The 26,164-nt window shown below is 54.4% G+C and overlaps 9 protein-coding genes across 9 annotated transcripts; 4 read left to right on the top strand and 5 right to left on the bottom strand.

Moving 5' to 3' along the window:
- Positions 1 to 138: 138 nt before the first annotated feature.
- On the bottom strand, positions 139 to 330 carry COCCADRAFT_100849 (uncharacterized protein; the record flags this gene model as incomplete). The annotated part of the gene is made up of 1 exon (XM_007715913.1): positions 139 to 330. The coding sequence occupies one exon, from the start codon at positions 328 to 330 to the stop codon at positions 139 to 141; it is 192 nt and encodes a 63-aa protein (XP_007714103.1).
- Positions 331 to 615: 285 nt separating this feature from the next.
- On the bottom strand, positions 616 to 3,651 carry COCCADRAFT_100877 (uncharacterized protein; the record flags this gene model as incomplete). The annotated part of the gene is made up of 3 exons (XM_007715912.1): positions 616 to 758; positions 814 to 3,415; positions 3,499 to 3,651. The coding sequence occupies 3 exons, from the start codon at positions 3,649 to 3,651 to the stop codon at positions 616 to 618; spliced, it is 2,898 nt and encodes a 965-aa protein (XP_007714102.1).
- Positions 3,652 to 4,911: 1,260 nt separating this feature from the next.
- On the bottom strand, positions 4,912 to 7,766 carry COCCADRAFT_100889 (uncharacterized protein; the record flags this gene model as incomplete). The annotated part of the gene is made up of 2 exons (XM_007715911.1): positions 4,912 to 7,094; positions 7,148 to 7,766. 2 exons carry the CDS (start codon positions 7,764 to 7,766, stop codon positions 4,912 to 4,914), a joined length of 2,802 nt encoding a protein of 933 aa, XP_007714101.1.
- Positions 7,767 to 8,460: 694 nt separating this feature from the next.
- COCCADRAFT_100840 (uncharacterized protein) lies at positions 8,461 to 11,218 on the bottom strand (the record flags this gene model as incomplete). Its single annotated transcript, XM_007715910.1, has 3 exons — positions 8,461 to 8,934; positions 8,989 to 11,011; positions 11,067 to 11,218. The coding sequence occupies 3 exons, from the start codon at positions 11,216 to 11,218 to the stop codon at positions 8,461 to 8,463; spliced, it is 2,649 nt and encodes an 882-aa protein (XP_007714100.1).
- A 1,214-nt stretch (positions 11,219 to 12,432) lies between these two features.
- On the top strand, positions 12,433 to 13,828 carry COCCADRAFT_27705 (uncharacterized protein; the record flags this gene model as incomplete). The annotated part of the gene is made up of 5 exons (XM_007715906.1): positions 12,433 to 12,510; positions 12,646 to 12,803; positions 12,947 to 13,009; positions 13,061 to 13,660; positions 13,717 to 13,828. The coding sequence occupies 5 exons, from the start codon at positions 12,433 to 12,435 to the stop codon at positions 13,826 to 13,828; spliced, it is 1,011 nt and encodes a 336-aa protein (XP_007714096.1).
- Positions 13,829 to 14,144: 316 nt separating this feature from the next.
- Positions 14,145 to 14,720, top strand: COCCADRAFT_27704 (uncharacterized protein; the record flags this gene model as incomplete). Its single annotated transcript, XM_007715905.1, has 1 exon — positions 14,145 to 14,720. One exon carries the CDS (start codon positions 14,145 to 14,147, stop codon positions 14,718 to 14,720), a length of 576 nt encoding a protein of 191 aa, XP_007714095.1.
- Positions 14,721 to 15,764: 1,044 nt separating this feature from the next.
- Positions 15,765 to 18,751, top strand: COCCADRAFT_6525 (uncharacterized protein; the record flags this gene model as incomplete). Its single annotated transcript, XM_007715895.1, has 2 exons — positions 15,765 to 18,134; positions 18,185 to 18,751. The coding sequence occupies 2 exons, from the start codon at positions 15,765 to 15,767 to the stop codon at positions 18,749 to 18,751; spliced, it is 2,937 nt and encodes a 978-aa protein (XP_007714085.1).
- Positions 18,752 to 19,323: 572 nt separating this feature from the next.
- COCCADRAFT_27702 (uncharacterized protein) lies at positions 19,324 to 21,857 on the bottom strand (the record flags this gene model as incomplete). Its single annotated transcript, XM_007715904.1, has 4 exons — positions 19,324 to 19,572; positions 19,636 to 21,435; positions 21,485 to 21,746; positions 21,802 to 21,857. 4 exons carry the CDS (start codon positions 21,855 to 21,857, stop codon positions 19,324 to 19,326), a joined length of 2,367 nt encoding a protein of 788 aa, XP_007714094.1.
- A 647-nt stretch (positions 21,858 to 22,504) lies between these two features.
- On the top strand, positions 22,505 to 25,570 carry COCCADRAFT_100905 (uncharacterized protein; the record flags this gene model as incomplete). Its single annotated transcript, XM_007715909.1, has 1 exon — positions 22,505 to 25,570. The coding sequence occupies one exon, from the start codon at positions 22,505 to 22,507 to the stop codon at positions 25,568 to 25,570; it is 3,066 nt and encodes a 1,021-aa protein (XP_007714099.1).
- Positions 25,571 to 26,164: the final 594 nt, after the last annotated feature.

The raw sequence follows: 26,164 nt of genomic DNA, 5'->3' as shown, positions 1-26,164 counted from the left end.
AAGAAGTCATCATAAAATCGCTTTCACCACCCAAATTCAAGATTGTCTATTGAATATCCAAATTCGACACCAAAATGCAAGTTTGCCTTTCTCCGTCTCTCTGTTACTCTTCGAAAATAAATCCCCCCCCCCCCCCAATCATGCCCGAACAAAAAGAAAAAGAAAAAAACGCCCGCAAGATATATGGACCCACAGATACATAGTTGACCAGTTTGAACAAGAGAGAAGAAAGAAGTAAGAAGCAAAAAACGCTTTCAGCACAATTTGGCTGTCGAAAGATATGAAAACCAAAAGAAGAACAAGAATGAAACAAAAAATATCTGGTATCATATTCATACGCCCCAAGCGCCGCCCTCTCCCATATTGGCGCCTTTGAAGCAAAAAAACCCATCAGGAAAAAAAAAACAACGCACTTTGATATGTGCAAGCAAGCCATGAATGAAGATTCCGCTCAAACATGAGTAACAAGAAGTAGAGCCAAAAAGGAAGCAATGAAGCGTCTCATGTAGAAGTTGTGGAAGCGCCGAACCGATGCAATGCTAGATGGAACGTTGGGACCTGACGTGATATATATGTGTGTATGTGCTTTGTGCTTGTGCAATTTCTTTGTTGCACTTACTTTGCCGCCGCTGGTGAAGGCGAGTTGCGGCCGACAGGGTGAGGCGAAGGAGCACCGGTGATTGAAGAACGTTTTTGGGTTTTGAGAGCATCGAGCTTCTTTTTGAGCGCCTTTTGGCGGCTCTTCATTTGTTCGAGAACTAGAAGAAGTTAGTTGGGTGGTTATCAATAATCATGATTGGGAAAGACACGTACGCTTTTGTATTGACCTTCGGTCTTCACCGTCGAGACCATTGATTTCCTCTGCGTCGGATTTGTGACCTGGTACGTCTTCTTCCTCCTCGAGGACGGCTTGAAGCATAGTGATCGCAGTCCAATAGTTGATGTCGCAATCGGCCAGGTTATGACCTGTGAGCTCGTCGATGGCTGCTTGACGGCTCATCTCAAGAGAACGGTCGTACAGTAGCTTTTCGGCAGTAACCCCAGTGGTAAGCAGGATATTCTCAGCAGAACCCACGGCAGTAGCTGAGCCTGACGCTGCGGACTGGTTCTGAGGATGGCTGGGGTGGTCAGGTGGCAATTGCTGCTGTGCTTGCTTAAGCTTGCGAGCAACAATTTCTGATTTGACACAGCACTCGTTGAAGCGATCTCGCATCCAAGAAACGACCTGGCCGAGCTTGGCGTTTGTACGACTAGTTCCTTCAAGCCCGCTATGGCGACGAGTCCGATTCCAGTAGCTTCCGGTGAGATCCATGGCCTTGTTTAGCATCGCGAGTGTCTTAACGAACAAGACCAGGGCTTCCTCCGAGATGAGGAGAATAGTGTCAGGCGTCAGATCTTCATCGTCTTCGTCGTATTCGATGACATCGTTGCTTGGCTTGCGAGCAACACCTGTGGACCCGTCACCCAAGGCTGGGTCACTTGGTGCAACAGGGACTAGTTGACTGTACTTGACTTCGGCAAAACCATAAACAACGTGGCTGAGTTGTGCCAGATCCTCGATCCTTCGAACTGTGAGTGAGTCCTCATCTTTGCTGACCATCTTGCCCCCATCACCAACAAGTAGTATACTGCTTTGCGCGGTGGGGTATGCTGGGAATGCCGAGTATCCCTGGGGCGGCGGCGACACGCCTTTCATGATGGGTGGTGAAAGGCCAAGTCCTCGGATGTTGACCATGTTCATGGCCTTGGATAGAGCAGAAGTTGCTGTTTCAAAGCTGGGCCGGTATTGTCGTCGACTGTATGAGCCAGTGCGTTGATGTGTGATTGTGGGTTTTTGCTGGATCTGGATAGCTTTTGAAGGCACTGCGCCAGTAGTCGATGTGGGAGAGCCTTGTGTTGTCGACCGTCGTTTGATTGGGGTATCCCTATACATTGGTCGATCTTGCTGTGTTTGTGGGCTGTTGGCAATTTCGTCTGCGAGAGCGTCAATCTCTACACGACGCTTCTCCACAAACACAAAACCCTCGTCTAAAGCGTTGTCCTGTGCAGCTCGCTCAGCCGCCTCTCGTAGGACTTCAGCTCTTTGCGGAATACGCTCACGGTCAAGATGCTCTTTCAAACCGACAGGTGGCGGTGTTGGTTCATCGCGAGAGTATCTACGTCTGTGACTAAGTGCGGCACCCTGGTCTTGCAGGGTTGTGGTGCGTGCTGGTGCCGTTGCAGCATTGCCAAGAGGTGGGCGTCGATGGTCGCGGTAAGATGCGCGCTCCTCACTAGGATCGACTGGCGTAATGCTGGGCCTTCGGGCAGAAGCCGGTATCGGCGGGGTGTTTGAGTAGTTTCCAGAAACTGGTCTAGAGCTTGGCCGCGAAGAAGGCCTGTTCCTGGGCAATGAACCATACGGGCTATCCGAGGCTGGGCGATCCATCTCGGCAGGCGCTTTCTGAGCTTGTCTAGGTTGCTCAATAAGCGGCTCCAACGCAGAGGTTTGGAGGCGTTCAGAAGCCTGCATGGATCCAGGCAAATCCTCGTCCACCATTCCGGGGATCTCGTCGCGAATGACAGTGTCTGCAAAGAAGGATTCATAAGACATGCGTTCGGTTGGCTTCCGCTTGAGCAAGGCGCGAATCAGGTTCTTCATAGCGCGGGTGCAAACAAGGCCTTCTGGGAACCGAACCTGGTCCTTGCGTTCTTCAATCTTGCGCAGCAGCTCGACGTGGTTGTTGGCCCTGAAAGGAGGACGAGCGCACATCATCTCAAACAGCACGGTACCTACAGACCACAGATCAGCTTTTGCGTCGTACTTTTCATATCGCAGAATCTCGGGAGCCATGTAGAGCGGAGAGCCACATAGCGTTTCCGCCAGCGATGTTGTCGGCAGAATCCTAGCAAAGCCGAAATCAGCAATCTTGAGCATTGGCAGAGAGGCGATTCCAGTGGCAGGTATCAGAGAGTTCGCGCTAGCGGCGAGAGGCATTCGTTCGAGAGTTCCGCTTTGCGAGTAGAACATGGAGGAGGGATTCAAAAGCAGGTTCTGTGGTTTTAAATCACGATGAATGTAATTCTTGGACCTTAAAAACTCCAGGGCACTCGCCATCTGCTTGGCAAAGTGTCGGACGACCACCTCATTCAGACCCCCGACAGCGGGATTGGGGTACTTTTCTATCATGCGCTGCGTCTGGGGGTGGTTGACCAGATCGGTGCGCTTCTTGATGAAGGCCGACAGGTCTCCAAGCTCGCAGAACTCCATGATGATGTGCATGCGCGAGGGCGCTTCTTGACAGTCAATGAGCGATACTATGTGGGGGTGGTGGAGGCTGCGGAGGATGGTGATTTCGGAGACAAGGTTGTCCTTGAGCTTCTTGTTGAGCTTGTTCATGTTGACCGACTTGATGGCGACCGATTGGCGCTTTTCCTGTTTACGGTCGTCTGGTTAGCGACGGATGCCTATGTCTAAGCACAGAGAGGGGAAGAGCAGCAGAAACAGCAGCAACGTACAATGTGAATTCCACGGTAGACTTCGGCGAAGCTGCCCTTGCCAATGTGGTGCAGGCGCTTGAACTTGCCAATGATCTGCTCTGAGCCTGGGGCAGCAGATGAGGATGGGGATGCCCCCGAGCGGCGGGGGGCATGGGAGCTTGGTGAAGCCATGGCGGCACGGGGTGTGCTGCCTGGCTCGGCGTCGATGGTGGATGTGTTTGTACTACGGGTGGTAGTGGTGATGGTGGTGGTTGATGTAGTGGTGGAGGAGGAGGTGGTGGTGGTGGTGAGATGGGTTGTTGTTAGGTGTGGGGTGGTTGGGAAGCGGCTACCAGCGCAGATGCAGGTACAGGGTAGGCGTGAGCGAGTTGTACATGAGCTGTTGGGGGGTAGCGGGGCGGTGGTTGTGTTGTCGGGACGCGGAGGTGTTGTTGGCTGTATGCGGTGCTATCGATAGTGGTGACGGGGACGCGAGGCGAGACGCAGGGTGGCGGCGAGACGTTGGCGCGAGGTCCGAGGGTTATGGGCAATGCACGGCGACGGGGATGGTGAAAGCGACAGCGACAGCGACAGCGACAGCGACAGTAGGGAAGAGGAGGAGTGGGTAGAGAGAGGGCAGTGAGCAGTCGAGTGGCTTGGGAGGTTTAGGTAGACAGACGGTCGAGTGGAGGGTCCCCCAGGCTCGACTCGCAGTCATGGGGCAGGGCTTAGCGCGCCGCTAGCGCTGCCTTGATAGGACTGATAACGACGCGTGCGAGACGAGGCGCCTCTATGGCTGCAGCGACAACACGAGCAGCCTATCGCCCATGTCTGGCACACAGCAATGTACTCGTCCGCTCTACTGATGCTCGTATGCCCGTGTGGCCCGCCCCGTGGTGCCCTCGTCGAGTCCGCCCTTGGCCGTGAGCACTGCCTTGGCTGGCTGGCAGCAGGCGACAAGAGGGGCCTCATCATGTGGCCGGCGGCATGACCACAGCGCACGCCATTCGCCTGGGGCATGAGCAAGCAGCCTGCCATGTCTGCCATCTGTCGTGCCCAGCCCGAGCAAGTCACTAACGAGCATTACCACCATAGCTTATCGCTCGTCTACTTACTTGCACTACCCGCCGCCCGTCTCATCCCTGCCTCGGCACCGTCAAATGGCCGCCGCTGTGACTTGCAGCTAGTGTCCCAGTTCGCGACGGAGCGCTAGCCAGCCCAGCCGTCTCCAACTGCTACACTATGACGTAGGAGCCCTGCTCTCCTCCTCACCACACACACACACTGACTGACACCCACTGACACCCACGCTCATGCGCATGCTCACACGCCTGGCTGCTGGGTCGGCAGACTCTTGCAATTCCATATATAGCCCTGTCTCTAGTTGAGCCTCCTTTGCCTCAGCACCGTACCGTACCTGCATGCCACCTGACGCCATACTCCTCAGGCTCCTCACAGCCTGACCCCTCTCACAAGAACCCACAGCACCACTGGCACAATCACGTTGTCGTTGCCGCCTGTGAGCACCGCCTCGTTCAAGCTCGCTCCTGCTGCGCAAATACCGGCTTTTCCCATCGTCATCGCTGCCTCCCTCACCCAGCTCCCCACTGTCTTTGGCACCATCTGACCACTCCCCCATCCAAAGTACAGCCATGCCTTGCCAAACACAAGCCCAACAGTCACCGCAACCGCAAAGGCCAGCGAGCCCTCCAGTGACTTGCCACCTGCCCATGGCCATCTGCGACGTCCGTAGCGCCTCCCGATGAGCGAGGCTGCTGCATCTCCCATTCCGACACAAACCACTCCTGACACCATGCTAATGTCTCGGTTCTTGACCCCCCACTCTCGCCATGGCTCCCCCCCACTCCGATCGACTCCCGCCAGAGATAGCCAGAGCGGAATTGCGCAGCCGATGAGAAGGAAAATGTGCGAAACCACCACTGGTCCGCGGAGATCCCGCCCGTCTACATATGGCGTGAGGAATCTAGCAATCGGCTTCGACAGCGGCGGAAGCTGCGAGGCGCGGATCAGATCCAGCAGAATGAAAATGGCCAGTACAAGTGCCAGAGCTAGCGCCACAAAGCATGGGTCGACGTAGATGGTCGGCAGCAGCATGGCCACCATGGTTCCGTGAAACACCTTGCGGCGCGTGTCCACCTCAACAACAGCAGACAGTGAAAACACTGCAACAAGGCCCGCCGCAATGGTGCCCATGCAGTACATGCACAGCAACAGTCGTGTGTTGGCTTCGCCTAGCAGCACAAGCCCAACCCGTTCGCCAAGTGCCATGTCCTGTGCCCCTGCTGCCATATCATCCGACATTTCTCTCAACGGCAGCGCTATCCACCAGTCCAGGTTCCACTCAAACACTTTCCATCGCACGCTCGGTAGATTGCCAAACAGGTAGCTAATCGCCCATCCAAATGGCTCCTGCCCATACAGTGCCCATTTGCTGACGGCATACCGGATCGGGCCCAGTATCAAAATCACAACTACTAGATAAAAGTACGCGGCATACAGCCACTTCCGTAGTGTTGCTTGTGCAGGTGTAAGCTCCAGGTATGACTGTGCAATTGATCGGGATCGTTTTCGATGCGAGAATCGATGCGGTGATGCCTGATTTTCAGCAGAAAGAATAGGCAAAGTGTTCCTACGCGTGCGGCCCACGCCAAACGTTTCCTCGCTCTTTCCATTAATCTTGTCAAAAAACTTCTTTGTCGTTTCGGCAGCCGACTGTGGCTCCGCTCTGCCCGTAGACAAGATACCTGCAGTACTGCGTTGAGGTATGTCAATCTTAAGGCCTTCGGTCTTATTTCCAAACATAGCGGCGTCGTCATCGTCATCATCTGCATCGCTGTCGCCATTCTTCGCTGCAGAGCCATGTCCATTGCGTCTGGAGCCCAGGCTCTTATTCAATATTTCCAAAAAGCTTTGACGAGCCCGAATTACCTGGCCTGCGCGCCGGAGCCTCCACTGTGGGATGCGTGCGAGCGCAACCCCCCACTTGAGCACCTTGCCGCAGCATACAAATACTCCCAGCCCTCCCATCCAGAGCAGAATGCTAAGTATTATCGCCTGAGGCGAGTCGGAAAATAAAAGTAAGTTGATGAGCCCAATCGACAGCAGGTGCAGCTCCGTTGGCAGAAGGCTCGTTGTAGTGAGGTAGTACAAAGGCGGCAGTAGTGCCTGATGTAGAGGAAACAGACAGACAAGCACTTCTGGATCCAGCCCTTGGTGCGGAGGCGGTAGTTTGAGCTTGTACGGCTTCTCTGCAGTCAGTCTAGATGGTATATCGGTATTTTCAGCCGCGATTAGCGGCAGAATGGAAATTAACCAGTGAAGTGATGAATACCCCAAAGGTGAAGGGTTGAAAGGAATAATTCTGGCTGGCAACGCTGCCAGTCCAAGCAGGATATTTGGAAGCAAAGGCTTGGGCGATGAAGCAAAAAGTGAAATGGCGATTAGTACAGGCAGTATTGGCGGGTATAGTATCGTAGCCGGATCGAAAGCTGCCGGTACATGGATTCGCCGGTGAAGTGCAAGATTCGAATGTTTCCCCCAAGAATAATAGAGTAGTCGTAGCGGATATAGACCAAGTAATATCACTATAATAGTAGTATGCGTGAGCAGTTCTGCTGAAGCCGGTATTAGCCATTGTTCCATTGATATCTTGGTAAATGACGCTGACCTCTGTGCCATGACAGCAGCTCGCTCCAGCACTCGCATCCATGGACGGCAAGAATGCCAATGCCAGCGAGCAAAGCCGTCTCGGTCGCTCGCCTTACCATTTCATTCCGCCGCCGTTGGAGATACTTTTGCTTGGCTGCCCTTGCCTCTTCGTCGAGGTGGTACGCGATCCCTTTTCGCTTCCCCCGATTACCGCCATTGGCGAACTCGTCGGAAAACTTGCTCCCTTCATCGTCGATTTGTGTGGGTGTGAGCAAAGGACTAGCCCATTGCCCGCCTTCCCTGGGCCGCGCATTACGAAGTCCCTTGTGGAGGCGCAGAGGAGGCGCAGGCAGTGCTTTGACTAGGTTGTAGCCTTCGTCGTCTGCCTCGGTGCCGCTTTCGCTGGGTGATTGCGACACTGGTTCTCTGCGCTTTGCACCATTCTTGCCCAGTCTCGCGTCGGCATGACTTGGGGGTTCCAGGCCTAGGCTATGCGCTCTTTCAGGATACTGGCCGCGTATCTCGTCCCCGTGGCGTAGGTATGGGTGTGGTGACCGCCGGAATAGTTCGACATCCTCTATGTCTGTAGGCGCAAGTGCGGGGGCGGCCTGGTCTACTTGTCCTGTGTCTTGCGACATTGCGCGGGACGCCGTTTCTTCTCCAACACTTGTGTATGCCGCCGGTAGTCGAGTGTGCGACTCGGAAGTGCGAGGCAATTGTCGTCAATGCATGGGCAATGGCTACCTGTGGGTGAGCGGCGACAGGAAGCCAGTCTTATGTCGAGCCGTGGCTGAATGCAATCGATGGTAGCCGGATGTTCTGAAGAGCAATAGACAGAAGGAGCGAGCGGTTGGAAACGCTGCCAAGTGACGCAAAAAACCAGCAATGGTACTGTCAACAATCATGGGCCGCCAATGCCAGAAGACACAATTATCACATGTTCGGGAGGCCTGGCAAGGCTGACGTTGCAGGTCCACTACGCGTCTTCCGACTCCCGCCTTGGGGGACGTGTGCAAGCCCATCGAGCGCTTGTCTCCTTAGGAGTACATTGCCATCCCCCCTGCACAATCCCACCCCGCAAACCATATGACGCAACACCTAAAATAATTACTATCAATTTATTAGCCTTTGGCAGCCATCACATCACCAGACATCACCTTGCTAAAATAATAATAATAACAATAGACAGCCAGGCTTGCAACAAATGTGCTGCCATTTCTTCTTTCTACTGTTATACAGTTACTTTATCTATTTTATTTGAGCTCCGGCTGTCTAGTTGCGCAGGCGTCACAAGGCCCTGCTTGCATCTAGTCCGACAGGCCAATGTGCCAATTACTGCAGGTACTTGTGTTCTTTAAGCCAAGAACTCACATCCTCCGAATCTCGCACAACCCATGCAGCCTTTGCATTGATACTGTCCAGGCTCTGAGAAAGCGCCATATCAAAGCCCTTTGTGCTCTTGTTCTTGAAAAAGGCCTCAATGTCCTCAACGTGCTCACGGTGCGTGAAGCAAGACGTTGTGATAGACACGACGGAGCTGAGCATGCTCAGACTTGGGGGAAGCCTGCGCTCTAGCTCTGCCCAGTTTTCCTTGACCCAATTCCAGAGCGCATGGCATCCTGCTGGATGCGTTCTTAGTGCTCCAATGGGGAGATAGATGTCTTGGCCCTTGACATCGTCACTGAGCGCCATGTCAAGCGTGCGCTTCATGAGCTCTGGTGACTTGGCTCGTCCCAGAGACCGAAGAGCAGAGTTGCGCTCGTCGCTTGTCGCTGCATTTCGAGCCTCGTTCACAATGACATTGTACTATTTTACTAATCAGCATGGAGACACGCAGTAATCAATCTGGTAATGACTTACCTCTTCTTCGCCACCATTGTTCAGTACAATGGCGTACACACTCCCACGAATGTTGGGATGGATGGCGGACTTGTCGCCCGCCTTAAATTTGGCAAACATGTCAAAACAGGCTTTGGTGATCTTCTCGTCACCTGCCATGCCGGCAGCGCCAAACATGAGGCCCTTGAACTGCTGCTGGATATGTCCGTCGTTTTCATTGAACTCCCATCCCAGCTCGTGTGCCTTTTCGGCGCTTAGGTCGAGTTGGAACTTCTTCAGAGCATCCCTAGTCTTTTCATCTTCAAACATCCATGCACCTCGAAGCACTCCAATGCGCGACAAAATCTCTCCCCAAACAACAAATTCCGACTCGTCCTTGAAGCTATCAAGCAACGAGAGGATTCCAGATGTCTTTTGGTACCCAGACGCAGCCAGCGAACCAGCATCAGCAATCATTCCGGCCCTGTCTTCAACAGTAAGAAGTCCCTCCTTCGCGGCAATGCCAAGCTTGTGTAGTCGTTCTGGTGTGTATGAAGTCCGGTACAATCCAGAGTGGTCTGCGTTTAGTTTGAAGAAGTCCATATCCTTGAGCTTGAAGTCGGCCTCGCGATCAAAGAGGGTCAAGTCCTCATCAACACCATCCTTGGTCCGAAGTCCAAGGAACACAGGGTACAGAGTCTGGTCCTCTTCGGGTTTGACATCGGCAGTGCGGAGGAAACGGTTCTGTTTGAGATGGATCGAGTCGGTGCCCTCGGTGACGGCGACCACAGGGTAACCGACCTTCTTGGTCCAGATGTCCATGACCTTACCAACATCCTTGCCGCTAGCCTTGGCCAAAGCAGCCCAGAGATCACCCGTCTCCGTGTTGCCGTAAGCATGCTTCTTGAGGTACTGGCGAATGCCTTCCATGAAGGTCTCCTCGCCAACCCACTTGGAAATCATGCGAATGACGCTAGAGCCCTTGGAATACGAAATGGCATCAAAAATCTGATTGATTTCGTCTGCACGCTTCACTGGAATCTCAATAGGGTGGCTGCTGCGCAGGGAGTCGAGGGAGAGTGCGCTTGCGAGATTGTCAGTAACGTAGCCCTCCCAGACCTTCCAATCAGGGTAGAAGACGTTGCAGGAATACCACGACATCCATGTCGCAAATCCCTCGTTGAGCCACAGGCCATCCCAAAAGTCCATGGTGACAAGATTGCCGAACCACTGATGCGCGAGTTCGTGTTGCACGGTCTCGGCTACGCGCTGCTTGGTGGCGGCGCCACTGACCTTTTCGTCAATGAGCACATCGACCACACGGTAGGTGATAAGACCCCAGTTCTCCATAGCGCCAGCACTGAAGTCTGGAATGGCTACCATGTCCATCTTGGGAAGGGGGAAAGCGCTGTCAAAGGTCTTTTCGTAGAAATCTAGCGTCTTTGCCGCCAGCTCAAGGGAGAAGCGGCCGTGCTCGATGTCTCTGTCCTTTGGTGCATATACTCGTACCGGGACGCGGAAACTGTTGGTCTCAATGTAGTTGAGTTCTCCAATAATGAAGCACAGAAGGTATGTCGACATGAGTGGCGTGGGGTTGAAGGTAACGGCCTTGCGCTTTCCGCCTGAAATGGCACTGTCAACTTGCTTCTCTGAAGCCACGTCCATGTTGCTTAAGCATGTCATTTTCTCGTCGGCGACAAGTGTCACTGTGAATTTGGCCTTGAGGGCCGGCTCGTCGAAGCAGGGGAATGCACGCCTAGCATCGGTGGGCTCCATCTGGGTTGTGGCCATGTATGTGGTGGAGCCGTCCTCCGCCTTGAACGAGGAACGGTAGAAGCCAGCCATGTTGTCATTGAGGATGCCCGAGAAGGTCATGGTGAGCTGGGCCTTGCCACCGCGGGGGATGGTTTGGTCGAAGCTGACCTTTGTTGTTTGTGCCTCGTCATCGGTGCTGACATTGGGTGCCTCTGAGATGACCTGCTGGCCGGCTGTGATCTTGGTGGAGTGGATCTTGAGTTCGTTGGTGTTGAGGGTTACGGATGTGGTGTCGTCGACGACGTCCAGACTGTGTGGCGTGTCAGCGGGCGGGCGCATGGGTTGCAATTAGAGGTAGTGCATACTCAATTGTCACTGTACCGGTGTAGGTGAACTTATCAAAGTCTGGCTCCAAGGTCAAGTCGTAGTGCACAGGCTTGACATTGGTGGGCAGCACCTCGCGACCCTTGGAGACGTCCATGGCGGAGTGGTCGTCGACTCCAAAGTGTCTGCACATGTTTCTTCGGTGCGAGCAATAACGGACGGGGGGAGCAAGAGAGAGGCGGGAAGGGGGAGGGGGCGATGTGCGAGAGGGCGCGTGTTGTAGCCGTAGTGGTAGCTGTAGCTGGGCGCGGGCAGCGGGGTAGTATCGAGAGCTTGTCGTGGGGCTCGAGAGCGTGTGCAGCTGTGGACTGCGGTGAGCGCTCAGCCGGCTGCGCGAGGCGGTGATGGCCTGCCGCGATAGCACCACACGCCCGCATTGCAGGGCAGAAGCGCCATTCTGCTTGAAGCGCCGCATCTGACCCAACCGCTACAGTCGATGAGGGCGTGCTGCGGTGAGAAGGCGCTCGTTGCAATTGGCCAGGCGAGGTTTGGTAGGGCAGAGAGGGCTTGCGACTGCACACGCCGCTAAGCTGCCCCAGTGTTTGTGCCAGTGTGCGTGTGTGGCCTAGTACAAATACTTACTATCCCGCCGCCGCTTTCTTTTTTTTCTCTTCTCAAACATCGCAAGGAAGTCCTCCCAGCCATCTCCCTCTCTGCAGAGACGCTGTGTGTTCTGGCAACATTGCCAGTCCTTGCTAGAGAAAACACTAGCCCTCGTTTGAGCCCTTCTACAACCACCCCATGAGTGGAAGGGTATAGAAGTAGCGCTACATGCAAAATGTCTTTGGCAGATCAGATGATTGAACCCACGACATGCCCCCCATTCCCAGACGCAGCTGCTGCGCTGATGATGATGATGCAGTGCGTGCAGTTGCTTTGCTTCTTTCTTGTGTCGCAGTCCCCGTGCCCCCAAGCTGCATATTTGACTGATGAATTGATGTCATGCTCTCTCACTCACACGTACTTGTGCTGGCCAAACTTGCGCGTGCTAGGCGTTTTCCATATAAGGTCATGTGACGTATACTGCATTTCAGCCAGGAGGTTGTCGGCACCACGGACAAACATGTGCCCTCGACTGGCCTCAAAGACGCAATTGGAAGAAATGCACGCCTGGCCATTGACTGTCGTGAAGGTGCCCAAGTGTTGCTCGCACTCGCAATATACAGATCATACATCGCCGAAAGCCGCGGGCGCGGGCCAATCACAGCGCCCGTCGACTTGATTAGGTCTCGCCAAGCCTCGAGCGAAGAAGTTGCGACCAAACAGCCCTCCTTCACCACTATCACCAACGCCGACAACCCCCATTGATCCACTTCCCCTCTCGCTCCGAGCCGGCTTCACATAACCATGTTGGCTCGCTCAGCACTGCGTACGGCACGCACCGCCGGCGCCGCGACCCGCAATGCCACCAGCAGACCAGCTTCGGTACGCCTCCCACACGGCCCAGTTCCCGCAAACGGCTCCCGCGAGCTTCATCAACGCCATCTCTGGCATCATACTCGGGCCTGGGCCTTCTTCTGTTGCAATTGAATGTCTGGCTGACGGATTGGGTGATCACAGCGCTTTGCCTCGACATCGGCCTCTGCCGAGGGAGCTGCCTCCGCATGGAAGAACAACGCCCTCCCCGCCGGTGCCACCATCTTCGCCGTCGGCTCCACTGCCTGGTACTGGCATCTCTACGGACGCGATGTCGATGCCATGACTCCCGCTGAAGAAGGGTGAGTGTGCCAACTCACTAATTGCTCTCTAGCCGAGACATGGATGGAATGACGTCCACGCCTACGGCGGCAGCAATAACAACAGCAAAGAGAAGATGCAAAGGACAATAAGGAAAAAAAGAAGCTGACTGTGGAATTGATAGTCTGCACCCTACCCAGTACCCATGGGAGCACGAAAAGTGGTACAAGACGTTCGATCACGCTGCGTACGTCTTCCCCGAATGATACTCGCATACTCGTCCTAACATACCAAATAGCCTCCGTCGTGGATTCCAGGTCTACCGTGAGGTCTGCGCATCCTGCCACTCCATCTCTCGTGTCCCTTACCGAGCTCTCGTTGGCAAGTTCATGACTGTCGATGAGGCCAAGGCCCTTGCCGAGGAGAACGAATACGACACTGAGCCCAACGACCAGGGCGAGATCGAGAAGCGCCCCGGAAAGCTCTCTGACTACATGCCCGCACCTTACAAGAACGATGAGGCTGCCCGTGCTGCCAACAACGGTGCACTGCCCCCGGATCTATCGCTCATGGTCAAGGCCCGCCACGGCGGTTGCAACTACATCTTCAGCTTGTTGACTGGCTACCCCGAGGAGCCACCTGCGGGTGCTGTTGTGCAGGATGGCCTCAACTTCAACCCCTACTTCCCCGGTACCGGCATTGCCATGGCTCGTGTGCTATACGACGACTTGGTTGAATACGAGGATGGCACAAAAGCCTCGACCTCGCAGATGGCCAAGGACGTTGTTGAGTTCCTCAACTGGGCCGCTGAGCCTGAGATGGATGACCGCAAGAAGATGGGATGGAAGGTGCTTGCTGTGACGAGCGTCTTGTTCTCTCTCAGTGTTTGGGTCAAGAGGTGCGTTTGCAGTGGTACATGGGCACATGGTGAAGCAATGCTAACGAGCACAACAGGTACAAGTGGGGACCGCTCAAGAACCGAAAGATCCTCTACCAGCCACCATCTAACAAGAGCATCCTGGACCACATCCCCAAGCCCAACAACTCCGGCAAGACGAACCAATAGGTGTCAAGCGGGTTTGTATTTTGCGCGGGTTGGAAGAGCGGGTAGCGGCAGCGTGTGTGTTCTATATCTTGTACAGTGCCAAGTATTTCCAACAATAAGATTTCCTTGTCTCGTGACATGGGCTGAGGGGGTGCATGTATATGTGTGTATGTGTGTATGTGTGTATGTGTGTATGTGAGTGTGCGTGTATGTGAGTGTGCGTGTATATGTGTATGAGGGGTGGGGGGGTGTGTGCGTGCATGGGCGTAGGGTCCTTGCATACTGCTGGCCTAGGTACCTGTGTGTGATTGAGGATCGGGTTAATAGTAGATTGGCTATGGCAATCAATGGTGCAGTTGAAGAGCAGCAGGCAACATGGCGTCATCCGGGGCAATGGATTTGTGCCTGCGGTCTGGGTTCGCTTGGGCATGCGGCTAAGATAGGCGAGAGCGGCAGGCAGAGGCTGATGTGTATTGTGCCAGTCAGTCGTCTACCTATGTTGGCGACGACGAAGACGTGGAGGGAGCTTCTAGACTGTGGATGGGGTTCGTGCTGGCTCGGCCACGATGGGGAACAGAGCACACGGACGGACATGCTGGCTCGGCACGGTTGCAAACCTGTTGCTGGTTGCAATAAGCAAAGCGATGCCCCACCTGTTGGTGCATACTTGCAGAGTGTAGTATGGCCGAACAGCGCAACAGAGGCTGCACCCGTGCCCAAAGACACTGCACCCTGGCGGATGGACGACCCCAAGGCAGAGCTACACGTGTCACGGCTGTCGGTGACCTACGCACGTCAGGACGGGCTTTGTCGGGATTGGGCTCCACGGCGGCTCCCGTCGAGCCTCTTTGCCATGGGTCTGGTAGGCGTGCATACGGGTTGGGCTGTGGGCGGTAAGGGACGTGGACAATGAGCATGTACCACGTATGCGACTAAAGCCAACCACTCCACGACTCCCCCAGCCGTGCTACGACGACGCCGCGCCGGTGAGGCCAAAACAATTAAATAGCAGCACAAGTGGGCGGTGCATGTGCAGTAGACTCGCTCGAGCGTCCCAGCAACGGTACTGCTGCTGTTGTCACTGCACGGTCTTCTTCCGTCCCCCGTCTGCTATTAGGTGAAGAGGCCAGACTATTATGTCCGAAACAGCACGGCTGGATATTTCTCATTGTCATCTGATTTGGAGACTCTGGCGCAGACCTTGACGGCGTCACACGATCCGCCTTGCTCCAGCCTGTGTGCGACCAACACCACTACCATTACCACACTACAACCCAACCCGCCTGTTGTCTGCCCATCCAAGCCTCCATCAGACAGCCCCAGTGTTTCGAGCCCTTCTGCCTTGACTTTCTGCCGGCGAATCAGCGCCTACCGAGCCCACCACAACGGCCCCGTCAGGCATTCATCAAGCGGAATACCCTGGTTCCTACCGCAGACCTTATTCTGCCGCTTCTCCCCCCCCCCCCCTTCCCCCCTCCCTTTCTCGCGCGTGAGCAACGAGGGTGTCAGCATCAACAACGACAACAGCAACAAGAACAACGGCTTCGCACAGAAACACTGCAGTGACGCCCCTGGACGTCTGCAGCGTCTGTCGTCTGCCGCTTGTCTGCTGTATACAAAGTGCATCGCTGTCTTTCCCAGCGCCGCACTGCCCCGCCCACGCTGAAAGCGGTCAGCAAAAACACCCCCACCACCACTTTCCACCCTCCCGTCGCCCACCCCCGTCCGTCTTGCCCTCCGCATCTCGACTGCTGCTCACCCGCCCCGTCTTGACCCATCGCTCGCCCCCTTCCCTGCGCCCTCAGGACTCCGGACTCGGCCATTCTCTAGCAGGAGCAGGCTCGAGTACGGCTTCTCCTCCAGCACCGCCAACCTCATGCCGTTAGTCATAGCCCATCTCCCCCATACTCGCGCTATGCCTCGTGCCCCCTCTCGACGCTCGACCAAGTCGCGCGCTATGTCGTTATCGTCGCGTACGACGGGCAGCACTGCCCCGTCAAGTGTCTCGATTACTCCCCCTAAGCGCCGCTATCATGTCAAGGGCGACACTAACGTTGCGATCAGACTACGGAAGGGAATCATTGTCAACAACCACACGGGCGCATACGACAACGACGACGACGACGACTTCACTGACGAGGACTCGGCTGGGATCCAAGTCGTCTCCGCCAGTGAAGAGGAGTACAGCACTGGTGAGGAAACCGAGGACGTCGACGACGAAGAAGAAGAAGAGGAAGACGAAGAGGAAGACGACGAAGACGACGACGAAGACGAAGACGACGTAGAGGAAGAGGACGAAGGTTCGTGGGACTACATCGACGAGATTAACCCCTCGGACTCTGCATCCCGCCCTCGTGCCGTCAAGCACCACTCTGCACCACATCGTGCTGTTGCTCACCATCCCATTGTGCACCACGCTGTACACCCTCCTTCTGTAGCTCCACCTCGACAAAAGCCGTCTCGTCGGGAGCGAACATCTTCGCGCCACGCTGCTCCTGTTCCTGATCCCCCCTCCCGCCACGAGAGCCATAGTCGAAGCCAAAGTCGAAGCCGAAGCAAACTGGATCGCCAACGCAGGCCGCGACGGCCAAGGCATCAATCCGTCCATCATCAGGAGCCTCCTGAAGTCGAGGACGACGACGATTACCCATATGGCGCCCCAGCTCACGGAGCCCCGCCTCATGGTCATCCAAGCGCTGGCTGGGGTCATATACCCCAGCCAGCGCCCAATGCCTTTGCACCTAGCATGGTTTCAGACCCTCGATATCAGTACGGCTACGCAGGAGGCACGCAATCACCCCCAGGTCAATTAGTTCCATTCGGCCATGACTCCCATGCTGCCTATGCACAGAACCCCTTTGCACCCAATGGACAAAACCCCTTCACACAGCCGCCCCCACCGGCAGCAGATCCACGTGCCGGCTACTTTCCCGAATATCAGGATCCTCGCTACCAAGATCCTCACCAGGCACGCAAAGCCCACCGTTCCTCGATGCCGGCGGCACCTCCTGGGGAAATGATGCCTTACTCGCCGACAGGCTACTATCCACCCTACGGTGCTCAGCCACATGGCATGCCCCAGCACATGTATCCCTACGGACATCCTGAACACGCACAACCACACTCAGCACACCCATCTCCACCTCCGCCTCCACATCCACATCCACCTCCACAGAAAGCCTCTTCAAAGCGAGCTACACCAAAGCCTCAGCACGACGAAGAGCGTCGTGCTGCCCCAACTCCGCCTACACCTGCACCTCAACCTCCACCTCAACCTGCTGCACCCCCACCTCAGACTCCAGCGCAGATGCATTTGCAGTTGCACCAGCCGATGCAGCCGCCGATGCAGCAGCCATTGCAGCAACCAATGCAACAAGCCTTGCAACAAGCCTTGCAACACTTGTCGCCAGTGCAGCAAATGCAACACATACAGCAAATGCAACAAATGACGCCAATGCAGCAGATACAGCACATACAGCATCTGGAGCAAATGCAACAGTTGCTTCAAATGCAGCAGCAAATAATAGCTACTCCTCCACCTGCTCCGCCCGCTCCACCACCACCGGAACCCGCTCAACCAGATCCTAAAGAAGAGGGCATGCTTATAAAACTCGAGAAGCTCTTGCTTCACAAAGCTGACGAAGAGGAAAAGGCAGCTGAGCAAGCCAGGAGAGATGCGGAGCTGGCCAAGTTTGCCCGTCTTGAGAACTTGCTCATTGCCCAACAAGAGGCCAAGATAGAAAAGGAGAAAGCTAAGAAGGAGGCTGCCGAGAAAGCTGCAAAAGAAGCTGAAGAAGCGAAGAAGAGGGGCGACGAGGACAAGCTTGCCAAGTTGGAGCAACTCATTCTTGCTCAAAAGGATGAACAACTGAAACGAGAGGCCGCTGCAGATGCCGCCCGTGCCGCGGAAAAGGCCGCTGCAGATGCAGAAGCGGCCAGAATCGCAGAAGAGAAGAGGCAAGCGGCCGAAAAAGCCAAAATCATGCTGGAAGCGGCCGAAAAGGCGCGAGAGGAGGCCGAGAAGAAGGCGGCTGCCGAAGCCGAGGAGACTAAGAAAGCCCACGAGAAAGCCCTTGCTGAAGCCAAAGCCGCTGCGGAGGAACTCGAAAAGGCAAAGGCTGCTGAAGCTGAAGAGACCAAAAAGGCTCATGAGAAAGCCCTGGCCGATGCCAAGGCTGCTGCTGAGGAATTGGAGAAGGCTAAGAAAGCTGCCGAGGACGAGGCTGCTGCTCTCAAGCCATCTGATGCACCAAAACTCCCAATCAAGTTCAAGGACGCTGTTGGGCGTAAGTTCAGCTTCCCATGGGAACTGTGCAAGACATGGAAGGTAGGTAATCAATCATTGCGTGGGTTGAGTGGCTACTTACATTAGATCAGGGCATGGAAGAACTTATCAAGCAGGCTTTCCTCCACGTAGATGTCATTGGGCCTCATGTGCACCAAGGCCACTACGATCTTGTGGGACCGGATGGCGAGATCATTCTACCTCAAATCTGGGAAACCGTGATCCAGCCTGACTGGGCCATCACCATGCACATGTGGCCCATGCCAGAGCCGCCGCCACCACCACCACCACCTGAACCAGTAGTCGAGGTTTTCCCTCCGCCACCTCCGCCACCACCGGATGCGCAAATGTTCATGTCGCAAAATCTCCCTCTCAGAGGCAAAGGTAAGAAGGACAAGAGCAGGAAACGTGAGTCTGAATCTCACGCCCACGTCATAACAGTTCCTCCTCCCCCTCCCGCAGGTGCCATGCCTCCACCACCGCCACCTCCTCCTGGCCACCCCGGCGACGGTCACCATTCGCCACCCGCCGTCATTGTCGTACCTAGCGGTAGTGGCGGCTCGGGACACTCTTCGCGCAAGAAGCCTACTCCCTCGCCGTTTTTCCGATGGGCTGCCGGTACCGCTGTTCGCAAAGACTCGGGCAGGAAGAAGAAGTAAGAGAAGGAAAGGTGTCGGATTATTGATGAGTTTGATGTGTTTATGTGTTCATGTGTTTGATATGTTTGGTTCGATTGCTTGGTTGATTGATTGAACGAATGAGTTGCCAGGAATGGGTTTGGCGTTTGCTTCTTGTCTGCTCTTCATGTGGATTGCGGAGGTGCAAACCCATGTGCGAAGATACCATCCTGTTGCGATTAATGTTTTCTGGTTTGTTTTTTGACGTTGAATTCTAATACATTCTATAGCAACCTGTTGTTTGATCAGTCTGGTATCAGCGTACCTTGTGTGTGTGTGTGTGTGTGTCTTTGTCATTTGAGGTTTTCTTGGTGTTTGCTCGTCACTGCTCCTTGATCAGCTACTGTCATCTTGGGATATATCCACAGCTTCAATACGCTGGCTTTTTTTGTTTCGAACATAAAGCCGCAATAAACTTTGTGAACCGAACAGATACCAGGAATTGGAAATCGATCTTGTAAATGTTAAAAAAAATCCATCATTCATTGTATTGCATCATTGACTCGTTGGTAAATTTGAACACGTCCCTCTCTACCTCGTATTGACACACCATATCAGACCTCTGCCGTAAAGTCCTTTCGAATGGTAAGATTTTCAAAGTTCTCCTGATTCTCAATCACCAGCCCCTGCTCGTTTGCTAGATGCAGCAAGCAGATGAAGCAATAGCTCGTAGAGATATCCGCCATTGTTTGCTTGGGGTACACGGCTTGCAGGCTATTGACCACCTTGGTGAAGGTCAGGGAACCATCGACTGCCTTGACGGCCGGGTCGTCGACAGCGTCTGGCTTGGGTGGCGCGGAGATCTGTTTATCACGTTAGTTCACTGGCCGAATATACAAGTCATCAATATCTCGAATAGTACTTACACCTTCGAGCCCGATGCCCTTCCACAACTCATCCTTGAGCCGCTTCACATCCACCTTCTTCGCCACCCGAGCATACTGCACGTATTCTGGTCGGAATCTGCGACTCTGTGTCACTAGTTGCGCACCAAATGCGTCGGCTTGCGAGCTTGGTAATGAACCATCCAGGGGCTGTGTAGCATTTGGAGCTTCGGGGGCGGGCGAGAAATGATCTCGAGCATCTGCAAAGTCTTCATCGTCGTCAATAGGTCCGCCCGGCATTGGTAACCCATCATCTTGGAAGAAGTCTGCATCATAGTTTCCTTGGGGTGCGCCATCTTCGACATCGTTGCCTTGGTTGGCCCAGTATGCTTCGTCGACATGGCCATGTGCAGGTTCGTTGGCTGGCGGCTGCATTCGTCGTCCTTCCCTTCGCGGGCCCATGCGCGCTTTAGGTTTGAGGAACAGCCGCAGTAGTTGTCGAGAGTTAAAATGCTTGTCGTCTGGAAGCAGGTTCCGTGACTTTGATTTCCATTGTGCCTTAGGTAGCGATATGGTGGAATTCGACGTTGCAGGCGTGTAAAGCATGTCTGCCAACGACTGCGACATGGGTGCAGTGAAGTCAATCTCGAACGGTTCCTTTTCTTTCCTCTTTACTGTCGGAGCCGCCTTGCCCATGTGCTTGACTCGCGAGATTCGCCAATGTTCCGGTCCTGCCCAACTCTTCTTGAGAGCTTGGTCGAAATAGCTGAGAATGTTTTCTTGTTCTTGGTCGCGGCCATGCACCATGGAGACGCCGTACTGAGCGTCAGTACCGACAGCACCCTCGCCCCCTTCTCCGGCTTCCTCATTGTCTTCAATGCCCATGGTATGGACGCGAGCTTGTGGATCCCGAATAGCTTCACGAGCCCAGACTTCACCACCTTCACCAAAGCCAGTCTCTGGAGGTAGGTCAAAACCACCCATGTTCACGTCATCATCATCGAAACCCATAGGGTTTTCATCGTCGAGGAAAAGACCGGATCGATTACCAGGTTCATCTTCTTCTTCGTCCTTGTCTTTGACATCGTCGCGCCAGTCATCAGGGGCCTTGAGGAAGGGAAGGTCCATGGAACCATTTACATCTCCAAGATCGAAAGTCTTCATTGAAGGGCAAACATCTTGTCCATCAAGCCGGGATAGGTCAGGGAAGTATTTGGCAGCCAGTCCTGATATGTTGATGTCGATATCGTCGAACGAATGCGCATCCTGTGGCTCCTGCGACGGCTGACGGGCATCCTCGAGACCTGCACTTGGACGTGTATCTTCAGCGGTGGCATCACCCGCATCGTCACTGCTATCGAAGACAATTCTGCCTTTTCCGTCAATGGCTAGATGGTTGAGCAGCAGACCCTTTGCGCCTCCTTCGTCAAAATCGGCAGATGCCTTCTTGAAGAGTGGGTCTACAGAGAACTCGAGTTCCATTTTCTTGTTCTGCAGCTGAGCAAACGAGGATGCAAGGGTAGCCTCGGCGGAACGTGCAGCCCTCTTCTTGCGCTTCTTCTGGCCATCCTCGCCGTCCTCTCCTTCGCCATCATCGTCATCACCCTCTTCTCCGTCTTCGGCATCGCCACGGCGTTTTCTGCTAGCATTCTCTGCGAGTCCGCTCAAAAGTTTACCAGTATCGGTAGCGACGCTATCGACTCTGCTGGTATAGATTTTGACGCATCCGTCCAGAGTGCAACTCGCTTTCTGGAAATTGACGCCGTCGCCTTCTTTAAGCAATGACATCTCGTGAAAGTAGTCGATGAGTGCAAAGTTCCATGAGTTGTTGGCATTGATTTTCTGTTCGGAGATGTTAGCATTTGCGTCGAGTGTGCCGTTATGGGCGTACATTGTCTGTGGCCATCTTCATCCACTCTTCGAAATTGGCCAGCAGCGGCATGACACGCTTGCCTGGCGTGACTGCTGTGCCTGTTATGTCGGGCATGCCATCCTGGCCCTGGGAGGGTGTGTGGGGGCTGTCCTGGCCCGCCGCAAGCGACATGCGCTTCCTGGCGGGCGTGGCAGTCGATGCTCGCAGCGAGTTACGCTGGGCTTCATTCTGGGCGTGGCGGCGGTTGGCCTTTTCCCGGCGGTCGTCGTTGAGGGGTACTCTATGCGAGTTAGCCGGGCCCAAGGGCGCGACGTGTGTAGAGCGAGTCGGCCTACTTTATGGGCGTCTTCTGCGGCGAGGCAGCCGTCGTGTACTTTGCCGTGCGCGGCATGGCTGCTTTGGGTGGGTGGACGTGATAGCCTTTGTAGTGGGGGTGCCGGCGGGGAGTCCAAGCCGTGGTGGTGTTTGTGGTCTTGTTTGTCAACAGCCAGGCCAGGGTCCGAGCGCAGGGCAGAGCGCCAAGAACAATTACCACGCGACGAGTGGAGAGATCTGCACCGCCACGCATCCGCTTCACCGCCACATACACATCCGCCTCAACGCCACACGCACTCGCCTCAACGCCTCAACGCCACGACACGACAACGGCCAACCCACTCAAGTGACGACACCCGCGACAGGGCCTCTGTTGGCCTGCTGCTTGTCGTCGGTCCGCGCCGTCACCTCTTTCCTCTTTAACCTGCTTTCCTGTACTTCTTCTACACTTCTAGCATCCTTATCGCGCAATTATCGCGCAACCGCTTCCGCCCTCCGTCCGCTCGTCTGAGCACGTCGACTATTGCGCCTATCATAGCCCAGGCGACAGCAGCGCCCGCTTCTGCTCAAACGCCTCGCGCTCCGTCTTCCGCCGTCCTGTGACACCCGCCCAAATCGCTCCCCCCAAAGCACTTGATTTCGCGGCCTTATCCATTGCGACTCGCCACCTCTCTTCGCGCTGTCGAACCACCTTTGCGACCGTTTAAAGAACATGTCGTGACCATGAACCACGACGCCATACTTCAAACTGTCCAGCGATGGCGGCGCCCACGCTACTCGGCACGCCCCTTCGCCCTTACTATCCTCGCCATTACCCTCATCTCGTTACTTGCATGGGCAAAGACACAGGCTCGTCCAGGCGCAACGTCATCTGGCTTGCTACACAAGAGGGACGTGACTATCCTGGATCAAGAGTGCCGCCTCGTCCACCATGCCCACGACCAGTGCGCTTTTGTGCGCGCAAACTGCCCCGATGAAGAAGCCGGAGTCATCTCGTACCTGACTTTTTACTACTGTCGCCTGCCTCGCGCAAAGCCAGTCGCCTTCGCCCTCATGACCCTCTGGCTTGCTCTGCTCTTCAGCACCATTGGAATCGCAGCCAGCGACTTCTTCTGCGTCAACCTCAACACTATTGCGCGCATGTTGGGCATGAGCGAAAGTCTTGCCGGGGTAACCTTGCTTGCCTTTGGAAATGGCAGTCCCGATGTCTTCTCCACCTTTGCTGCCTTCCGCACCCACGCAGCAAGTTTGGCTGTCGGCGAACTTATTGGCGCTGCGTGCTTCATCACTGCCGTTGTCTCAGGCTCCATGGCCCTCATTCGACCCTTTCAAGTCGCCCGTAAGAGCTTTGTCCGTGACGTTGGCTTCTTCCTCGTCGCCGCCGCCTTCAGCATGGGCTTCATCATCGACGGCAAGTTGCATCTCTGGGAAGCGATCAGTATGGTTGCCTTCTACCTGTTCTACGTCGCTTTTGTTGTTAGTTGGCACTGGTGGCTCAACCTGAGGAAGGCGCGACGGGCAAGGGCTGCCACTATGAGGAACCAATATGTCATGCCTAATGGTGAAGAGGAAGAAATTCAGGAGTACCATGACGAGGAAACATCGTCTCACAGCAGAACCCCAAGTCACGGCATATCCATCGATGACTTTTCCATGCTCGAAAATGCTGGCAATGACGAGCGCATGATCGACGATGACGACAATGAAGAAGAGCGCGAACGTTGGATGGGCGAGCTGACCAACAACATGCGCGTCAACCGACCCAGCAACTCGCGTCGCAACACGCACACGCCCATTCGTCCCAGTCTAGTGGGAGCCCTCGAATTCAGGGCTGTGCTGTCTTCGCTGCAAAAGTCACGAAATATTCAGTCCATGCCCATCAATCTTCGTCGATACTCTGATGATCCGACCTACACCACTGCTCAGCAGCAAAAGTACATTTCACAAGGGACACATGCTGCCGCACAGCCTCCCTTTGACGCCCAATCTAGTGCCTCCGATGCCTTGGCACACGTGAGCCGATCAAACCTTGACATTAACTATGGTCTGGGTAATCGAACTCGAGCAGTGTCAACTAATGACATCGACAATATCTTGTTGCAACCTAGCACCCTTCAAGGTCAGCCCGTGCCTGATATAACACTTGCGTCGGCAACCCCTAATGACCAAGACGCGTTACTGAACGCTCCCCCATCGCCAACTATTTCCCTGTCTCCACCAAATTCTCCATCCTCATACGATCCAATCTCAAATACGCCCAGAACAAGGCCAACTTCATCGAACATGCTCGCGCCACCTAGCGGTGATAACAGGGCATCGGTCCGCCAAGGCACATCGTCACCCAGTCCTTTCTCCTCGCCTGTCATAGAAGCCAGCGACCGCCAATCGCCTCCAAGTCTGAGGCTGGTTGTGCCAGATGCTAGCTCTCCGCCAATTCCCTTCCCCGCTTACACTGACTATCCCTGGTCGGCGCAATCAGCTTCGAGACCTGCAAGCCTTCGCCCGCCATCTCCTAGTGCATCTTCAGCGTCGGGATATTTCCCCAGGAACACATTTGGTCTTTTTGATCAAACTAGAACCCCTAGATGGTGGCCATCCAATCTTCTGCCTGCACCCTATGTGCTTCTCGCAACCCTCTTTCCAACTTTGACCAATTGGAAGAGCAAAAGCTTCTTTGACAAGATTTTGGGATTGGTAGCAAGTATACCGGTGTTTCTACTTACAATCACATTGCCCGTGGTCGAACCTCCGTCGGACGAGACTGAGACAAGCCACCCCGAGCCCTCATTCGACTTTGGTTTACCGACATCTCCATCGACTCACATTGGCAGTACAGATTCACATACGCGTAATGCTTCTCTGACTTTGCCACCGGATAGATCAAATAACGTTACGTACTCTAAGGATAACAGACCCTCCAATTTATCCATGCCACAAGGCAACAGCAACTCTTCGGCCAATGCTGGTCACACACCTCAAGTATACATTACAGGTACAGACACACTGGCGCAATCACCTGAGCAGGTTCCGGCACTCGGCTTGTCCGAATCGACACAATGGAATCGCTGGCTAGTCATTGTGCAGATATTCACGGCGCCATTGTTCATCGTCTTGGTCTTTTGGGCAAACATGGAACCCGACAACCCTCGCGCTCTACTACGCCATACACTTTACTCCTTAATTGCTTCACTGTGTATTCTGGCGCTGATTCTGCTCACCACATCTCCGTCTCGGCCACCCCACTGGCGCTCGGCGCTCTGTTTCCTTGGATTCGCTGTCGCCATCGCATGGATTAGCACGATTGCCAACGAAGTTGTTGGTGTGTTGCGCACACTGGGCGTCATCCTCAACATGTCTGATGCAATCCTGGGCCTCACCATCTTCGCTGTTGGAAACTCGCTTGGCGACCTTGTTGCGGATATTACTGTCGCGCGCCTCGGTTTTCCCATCATGGCTCTTTCGGCTTGCTTCGGCGGCCCTATGCTTAACATTCTGCTGGGCGTGGGCTTGAGCGGATGCTACATGGTGATATCCAAGGGAGAACATCGACATGAGAAACACCCGGATCAGTCGGTACATTTCCGGCCTTATCACATCGCGGTCAGCACTACATTGGTTATTTCTGGTGCGACACTACTTATCACTTTGTTTGGCCTGCTCATTGCGGTGCCTTTGCGCAAGTGGAAGATGGACAAGGTCATCGGCTGGGGATTGGTCACATTGTGGTCTGTGAGTACAGTTGCTAATGTACTTGTGGAGGTACTGGGATATAGTAGTAGTGTTAGCTAGAAGCCAATAGAGCAACCATTGAATACTTCACTTAGTGTGTGCTGCCATGCCATAGTACTATAATTGTGCCGACTTTCGCAGGGCTTGCAATAGCTGTCTAGTATCGATTTTTTTTTCTATTTTGATCTCCACCTTAGCTACAACGAGCTTCCGACGCCGATATGGGAACAAGCAGCCCTGGGTTTTACTTTTTACTAATGTCTTTGATAACGACCAAGAGCAGTTTGTAGTCTAGCAGCAGCATTTGGAGTGCGGCCTGTAGGATTGTCAGTACCTAGAGTACCACAACATTTACACAATGTCCCCGTACTCCGCCACGAACACGAGCACTCAGAAGACGATGTTCTTGACATAATATCTTACGGCGGCTTTCTCAGCATTTCTCTTTCTATGGAGACTTTTTAATAGGCTTTTAGCACATAATCATATGTAGACAGTGAGCGGAAACATCTCAAAACCATCATTCCATTGGTTATGTCAGCTTACAAATATCATATCCATCTTGACTTGTTTTCATTTCCAAAATCTTTCACTGTTATCTCCAAATTTACATACCTACTATATGACCCCCGCTCGGCTGAGAAACTCATCGTG

The sequence above is a fragment of the Bipolaris zeicola genome (genome assembly GCF_000523435.1).
Source record: "Bipolaris zeicola 26-R-13 unplaced genomic scaffold scaffold_120, whole genome shotgun sequence".
Lineage (NCBI taxonomy): Eukaryota > Fungi > Ascomycota > Dothideomycetes > Pleosporales > Pleosporaceae > Bipolaris > Bipolaris zeicola.
The sequence above is the reverse complement of the archived record's forward strand: the minus strand, read 5'-3'. Positions and strand labels throughout refer to the sequence as shown.